We start from the raw sequence: 7,897 nt of genomic DNA on the forward strand, positions 1-7,897 counted from the left end.
AGTAGTAGTAGTAGTAGTAGTAGTATATATATATATATATATATATATATATTGTATTGTCGTTATATAAGTGCATGCAAACATACTCACTTTCATATATATTTCATGATCTACTTTAATTGCTCAAACTCTTATACAGGTGTACGATAAGGACTTATTGCGCCGTGAAATGGTTGGGGTTATAGATCTGCCTGTGGACATGAGTGACTTACAGGAATATAAAGAAGATTGGTACGACATTCTTAAGGACAAGGATGGCTCGAGCAAGGTATGCTTGTCGCGCTAAATTGTTCCGTATGGTGTGTGAAACTACAGAGTGTAGTAGATATTAATAGCACCCTAGTACGAGATGCCAGCTCTGATGAAGATCGTCAGTAGTCACTGTGTCTTTGTTCGTTCAAGGTTGAGGTTTTTATCACTCTGGTATGTTAAACAACTTCTCGCTTGGGTACACAAACAGTCACCTTTGCTCAAGCGACAATAGGTCATTTGAGAACTATCACAATCTGCTTTCCCGAACTCCAGTCTGACAGCTCACTGATTTGCACACCTTGCTATTCTTCTACAACGCTGACCAGGCGTTTACGCACATACATCAGTTTGGCTGTGTATCTGGCTAGCTCACGTTATGTACACTTCACAATAATTTCATGAAAGGACTCTGTGCCGCGTTTGGAGTGCGAGTTGGCTATGACTGTAGTCTGCGTTTGCAGCGTAGTGCATCTCTTCGCAGTTGTCTCAGTGCTAGACCGTTCAGTTCTTTTTGTCTCCTTTCATTGAATCGTCTTACAGAGTAAAGGTAGGTAGTTTATTTAGCGCATTTGAAATCAGAAGTGCATGTAACTACTATGATCTTGGTGATGTCTCTCTATCAACATACGGGGTCAAGGTATACTACTATTTCAACACAGTTGAAGCCATATGCGCATGTTGCTACTATCATCGACATAACAACTCCCCGTCTACTGCCACACAGTGTAAAGGTAAAATACTCATTTAGTGCAGTTGCAGTCATATGTGCATAATGCCACTGTCACCATGGCAACTCTTTGTCTACTGCTACACAGGGTAAAGGTAGAATACTCATTTAGTGCAGTAGTAGCCAAATGTGCACATTACCACTATCACCACCATGGCAACTCTCCGCCTACTGCTACACAGGGACAAGGTATAATACTGATTTAAATGCAGCTGTATTCATATGTGCACATCACCTCTATCATCACCATGACAACTCTCCGTCAACTGGTACACATGGACAAGGTACAATACTGACTTAAATGCAGCTGTAATCATATGTACACATCACCTCTATCATCACCATGACAACTCTCCGTCTACTGGTACACAGGGACAAGGTACAATACTGATTTAAATACAGCTGTAATCATATGTGCACATCACCTCTATCATCACCATGACAACTCTCCGTCTACTGGTACACAGGGACAAGGTACAATACTGATTTAAATGCAGCTGTATTCATATGTACACATTACCTCTATCATCACCATGACAACTCTCCGTCTACTGGTACACAGGGACAAGGTGTAATACTGATTTATATGCAGCTGTAATCATATGTACACATTACCTCTATCATCACCATGACAACTCTCCGTCAACTGGTACACAGGGACAAAGTACAATACTGATTTAAATGCAGCTGGAATCATAGGTGCACATTACCACTATCATAACCATAGCAACGCTCCGTCTACTGCTACACAGGGAGAAGGTAAAATACTGATCGGAGTGCGCGTCACAGATGGTCGCAGAAAGGTCACAAAGGACGGTGGTTTACCCACCGAATACATGAGCATGGCCGACGGTGAGACTGATTGGATGTCGCGTATTTCAATTGAATAAGAAGACATTGTCAGTGCTGATGGTATAGTAGACACTTTGAGTACGGTGATACAATTTTGTATAGTAGTGTAGCATAGCCTTGCAATATGACATAGTGTGAGTATAACATATTACTTTATAGTATATCGTAGGATAGTATAGAGTGCGGTAGTATTAGATAACACTACGATATCATTGACACTGTCGTTTAATTCTGTCTTATTTTATCTTTTCTTGTTATCACAGATGCCCAAATTATCAAGCGGTTAACTCAGCAGGTTGACCCCGTGAGTCTGTTTCTGGCCATGCCACGCGTCATGGTATGTCTCTACACGCTGTGTGTTAGCTTTATGTAATACAACAGGTAACTGCATGGGTGTCAATGTACGATGAAGTATGAGATGAGCTACTTACGTCCATGTGACTATATACATAGAACTAGACTGTGAGATGCATATGTTATACTTACGTCCATGCGACTACATACATAGAACTAGACTGTGAGATGCATATATTCTTGTGCAAATGATAGGTTGAGTGGTGCTGGATGATTCTAAGTAGACATAAATGGTACTACAGAACCAGGTATACATCCAGCAGTAGCAAATACATTTGTATCTGTTGCTTCTTAGCCGCTTATCTATAAGTCAATACAACCCCCCCCCCCAAGGACATCATGCCAACTAACTACCTGGGTCCTCACGAGAGATGGGTATCAGAATAGTCGACGTTTACGAGATAAAACACACACACCACACACACACATGACACATACACAAAAGGATTGACTCCGTAAGACACACTGATATCGGCCATCAATCTGAGCACACTAATAAGTATCTTCCGTTTTTGGTTCGTTCTCCGCAGATTGTCATGAAGAGGAAGGCACAGAAAGCGAGAGAGGCGGTGGAGCTGCGCAATTCGTCTGATTATATCCCCAAAAAGGTATACAACGAACGACTGTCATCTGAGTGAGGCAAGGCGTTCACAATGGATACCTTATTGTGCATAGCTGGGTGTAGAGTTTGTCTGTGGGTGTATTATGTATCATTGTATCTCATGTATGGAGGGGTATATATTATAACGTGTGTACAATGAATACGCTTATTGCGCATAGCTGGGTTTAAAGTGTGTCTGTGGGTGTATTATATATTGTTGTATCTCAAGTATGGAGAGGTATTTATTACAAATTGTGTGCGATGAATACTTTTTTGTGTATAGCTGGTTTTAGAGTGTGTCTGTGAGTGTATTATATATCGTTGTATCTCATGTATGGAGAGGTATTTATTATAACTTGTGTGCGATGAATAATTTTTTGTGTATAGATGGTTTTAGAGTGTGTCTGTGAGAGTATTATGTATCGTTGTATCTCATATGTATGGAGGGGAATTTCTTATAGCGCGTGTACGTTTGGGACTCTTTATTTTTCACTCTTGGACTCTATATCTGTGTGAACGTCTAGCAATACCAATGGACCTAATGGCGACGTCACATCATTCAACGCAGCAGATCAGTTTGACTGGCAGTGTAGAACTGCGCGGTAAGTGCTCTATCTTCCCTATGTTTCGGAATCAGCCCAATACGCACCGTTTTATTTGCGCTTCAATCGGTGTTGACTCTGGAGAGATATGCTATTTTAGGATTTGCAGACTCTAAATGGTGTTTAGGGGTTGGGTTTGGGTTAGGATTAGTGTTAGGCTTAGGCTTTGGCTTTTGGTTTCCGGGTTTAGGGATACAGATCTGTATAGTGTTTATACGAGCCGGGAAGCAGGTGAGCTTTCTACATTCTGATTGGTTGTGTTCTTTTAACGCTGTTGCTGTCCCAAGTATTAAAATGCACTGTCTCCGTATCAAAAACTTCTGCTAATCGGATGAGCAGTGATGTGGTCAATGTTTTCTTCCAGGCCGGTGTAGTATGTATACCCACCGTGATATTACTAGTTGGCCGGTGTAGAATGTGCATTACTAGCTGGACGGTGAAGTATGAATACCTACAGCGATATTACTAATTGGAGGTATTTCTCGACAAACCGTGCTGGTAACCGAGTGTAAGCCTTTACAGCACTGCCCCTGAGGTGTATGCCCTTTATGCCCTTGTCTAACAAATTCTCGTTGATGCCGTGTTCACAGGTTAAAAATGAGAGTTCGGAGAGAAAACAATTGAATGATCGGCTAGAGCTTCTAGGCCTTACCTTAAAGGAGAGTGAGGGAGATGGCAACTGCCAATTCCGGAGCTTTTCGTTCCAATTGTACGGCACGCAGGTGTGTTTTTAGGACGGGTTGATGCCTGAATCTACGCCTAAACATGCCAATTGTAGTTTTATCTAATTTGTAATTACTACCAAGTCTACAGCAAGCGCGTCAGCGGTTGTTAGTCGTTATGCTGCTGGTGTATGTAGGCAAGCGCTATCTAATATGATCTACAATTAATCAGGAACATCTATATTTGTGCTATATGCTTCTTTCTTGTCTTCTGAGGTATGTCGTATGTCTGTCAAGACTCAAATGATATAATGTGACGAATTCAACTCATGTGATTGTCTATCGGTGTGCGCGTGTGTGTGTGTGTGTTCGTATGCGTATGTGTGCGTGTGTGCGCATGTTTTCCTCTGTGCAGCATGTAGGCGTACTATATCGTATTATGAAGGTTGAGGATTGCATTGATATCCCAATTCTGTATCCAGGAACATTACAAAGAGATACGTAAACTGATCTGCCAGTGGATGAGAGATCACAGCGAGTCCTTCAGCTTTTACTTCAACGGAGATGCGGAGTGGCAGTCGTATCTCAAAACAATGTATGTATGCGACACACGTCGTACTTGTTGGAATTGGAAATAGTAGGTATATCAAATATATTCACTTCGTTGTTGGACTTTTTGGGATTGGTAGGTATTGCAAAGACATTCTTTTCATTGTCGTATGTTTTAAAATTGGTAGGTATTTCAAATAGATCCACTTCATTGTCATACTTTTGGAATTGGTAGATATTTTACATTCACTTCATTGTCGTACTTTTTGGAATCGGTAGGTATTTTAAATAAATTCACGTCATCCTTTTCCCATTCTACTTTAGATTCTCAATGATACCTAAGGTTGTCAGGTTCTGTCTACTAGTTTAAACGCGTGCGCAAACACATCATTAAATGCCAGGTATACGAAAGTTGGGTACAGCACTGCACACTGTTATTTCTCTGGAAGGCCCATAAATATGTGTGTATGCAAATTGATATATAAATATGCAAACGAATTGGTGTGTGCCGATATGTTAATCCATGGCAATTTGTCCGTGTATTCACACAACACAGAAGCGCTTACATAGCGAGCCTTCATGTTCTCGAGGTGGATAGAACGCACACTGGTGCTTATACTGCCTAGGCATTACATACCAAATAAGTATACATAGCCTATATTGTGTAGACCCATATGGTAAGAATACTATAGCGTAATACATTTCCACATACAATTTGTGTCATTCTAGTGTATATCGTCAGATGGTTATGCACCACCTTATCCTCTCTACGGCCTATTGTGAGCATGTCAACACCAGAGGTTTGTAATTCATATTCTCACAACAAAATCATGTCTTATCTCTAGAAATTTCTGACCCTCAACCCAAGCCTATACGTTTGGCCTCCTTATACGTTCATTTATGGCTACGAAATCGTAGGAGTCGAGACCGAGAATGGGGAGATGAGCTTACTCTCAAAGCTGCTTCTGATGTGCTGGGTGCTAATGTATGTGTTTATTTATGTGCCGATGGATGTGATAATATAGGTGTTTATACAGATGTAATCAGTTTGAACATACTTGTCAGTGAGATACGAACAAAATGTGTACTATATTATACTTCCATAATAGGTGCTGGACCTGAAATTTTTGTCCCAAACATGTATTGGACTATCTCAAAATTGTCAATTGCTTGATCTGTCACCCCAAAAAGTATAGCATAATATTAATAGTCCTCTCTTTCGCGGAGGGGTTTAAGGCGCTTTGTTGCAGCTTGTTCGTATATAGCTATTACTTCCATACCTTTGAAGCGAATACGTTGAGTACATTCGTTTTTGTCGTTGTGCTGAGAGGTTTGGTTCTATTTGGACATGGGCAGCGAACCCTGTTCCCAAAGTATAGCACAACTAGATCAATCGCATGAATGCAATGAAACGAAAATTGCATCCAGTAGCATTCCTGGCCTTGGTCAGGGATTTAATTTGCGTCGCCGTCATGATAAAATCGGGAATAAAGCTTTTGTTTTTGGGGGGGGGGGGGGGCACACGAAATTTGTAGCAGATTTGTGGACTATAGACGAATGTGATGCTTTAAGATGCGCTGTTGTTAAGTCGAGCCAAAACGTATACACGCGAGCTTGAACGGCTACCTGTAGCGTAGATCTTGTATATGTACTGTTCTCCGGGATGAAGTATCAAAGCGTTTGCTGCAAGTGTCTCTTTTTCTTTCATGGTACCATCCCTTGACCTCAGCAACTCCTTCTGCAGCTCACACCATATTCATAACAATCACACGGTCAAAGTAAACGAATTGCCGTGTGTCTCAGTTTTCTTGAACATAAAACACAAATCCGAAGCCAGAGATTTGTCACGTAAATATATAAATATGTGCAGATTTTCTCCTGCCGTGTTGAGAAGAGCCCAGAATTGTGGCCAAGACTTCAAATTAGCGGCCACACAATCAAGAAGATGCCTTCGACGCAGCATTCGATTAAGATTATTGGCGCCTCCCATTGTCTACAAGCACATCCCGCTACTATACTATGCAATACCCTTCCTGCATATATATATGTATATACATATATATATATATATATATATATATATATATATATATATATATATATATATATATATATATATATATCACGATGTATTCTCCAATCTCCTATAGAACCCCCACATCCCGCTACAACAACGCGCACCCTGCATTCGTTCCCCTATACACTTTGCAATATCCCATCTCCAAACAACATCTCCGATTTTTTAATACTCATTGTATTGAATATCCGATTTTTAATACTCTTATTGTATTGAATCTCCGATTTTTAATACTCTTATTGTATTGAATCGCCGACTACAGGTGCATGTGGTGAGTTCCACCCTGACAAATTGGTACTTGACCTACACGCCCGATGCCCAGCCTCAGGAACAGCGGAAACAGATATTTCTGGCGTACTTGTCGCCGGTGCATTACAACTCCATAATACTGAATAAGGATGCGGCCGCATACTCCACACCCAATACGTCAAAGGAGAACTTGAAGGATGCGTAGCATATAGATTGTAGGGTGGGGCAAATGCGACCGATACCTAGCAGTGAGGGTGGATAGGCTGATATGTAATGGTTCAAATAGTTACTAGCCTGATAAAAATAAAGTGAGAGCCACTGAGGATAGTCTGATATGTGACCGTTTAAGTAGTTCCTAGCTTGATATATATAAACAACGTGATACCCACTCAGAGTAGTCGGATATGTATTGGTATAAATTACTAGCTTGGTATAAATAAAGCGAGACCACTCAGGATAGTATGATATGAATTTTTTTAACTAATTACTAGCTTGGTATATATCAAAAGAGAGCCACTCAGGATAGCATGATCTGAAATTGTTGACTATTTACTAGCTTGGTATATATCAAAAGAGAGCCACTCAAGATGATCTGATATGTAATCGTTTAACTAGTTACTAGCTTGGTATAAATAAAGCGAGACCACTCTGGATAGCATGATATGAAATTGTTATCTAATTACTAGCTTGGTATAAATAAAGAGAAAGCCAGTCAAGATGGTCTGATATGTAGTCGTCTAACTAATTACTAGCTCGGTATATATAAAGTGAGAGCCGCTCAGGATAGTATGATATGAAATTGTTGACTAATTACTAGCTTGGTATAAATAAAGAGAAAGCCAGTCAAGATGGTCTGATATGTAGTCGTTAAACTAATTACTAGCTCGGTATAAATAAAGCGAGAGCCACTCAGGATAGTATGATATGTATTGGTTTAAGTAGCTGTTAGCTTAGTATTGATATACTGTGAGC

General features: G+C 40.4%; 1 protein-coding gene across 1 annotated transcript; it reads left to right on the top strand.

Annotated features, from left to right (window-relative positions):
• The first annotated feature begins 133 nt into the window (after positions 1–133).
• Positions 134–7,255, top strand: SARC_06580 (hypothetical protein). Its single transcript, XM_014299504.1, has 8 exons — positions 134–268; positions 1,732–1,831; positions 2,095–2,168; positions 2,716–2,793; positions 3,979–4,110; positions 4,533–4,645; positions 5,518–5,584; positions 6,939–7,255. Exons 1-8 carry the CDS (start codon positions 170–172, stop codon positions 7,128–7,130), a joined length of 855 nt encoding a protein of 284 aa, XP_014154979.1. The 5' UTR covers positions 134–169; the 3' UTR covers positions 7,131–7,255.
• The last annotated feature ends 642 nt before the right edge of the window (positions 7,256–7,897 follow it).

Source organism: Sphaeroforma arctica (genome assembly GCF_001186125.1).
Source record: "Sphaeroforma arctica JP610 unplaced genomic scaffold supercont1.475, whole genome shotgun sequence".
NCBI classification, from domain to species: domain Eukaryota; class Ichthyosporea; order Ichthyophonida; genus Sphaeroforma; species Sphaeroforma arctica.

Excerpts from the sequence above, each read along its gene's own strand:
- SARC_06580 (XM_014299504.1), top strand. The coding sequence starts at position 170 with ATGGTTGGGGTTATAGATCTGCCTGTGGACATGAGTGACTTACAGGAA. Across the intron at positions 269-1,731 it reads ACAAGGATGGCTCGAGCAAG|GGAGAAGGTAAAATACTGAT; the intron begins GTATGCTTGTCG and ends ACTGCTACACAG. Across the intron at positions 2,169-2,715 it reads TGGCCATGCCACGCGTCATG|ATTGTCATGAAGAGGAAGGC; the intron begins GTATGTCTCTAC and ends CGTTCTCCGCAG.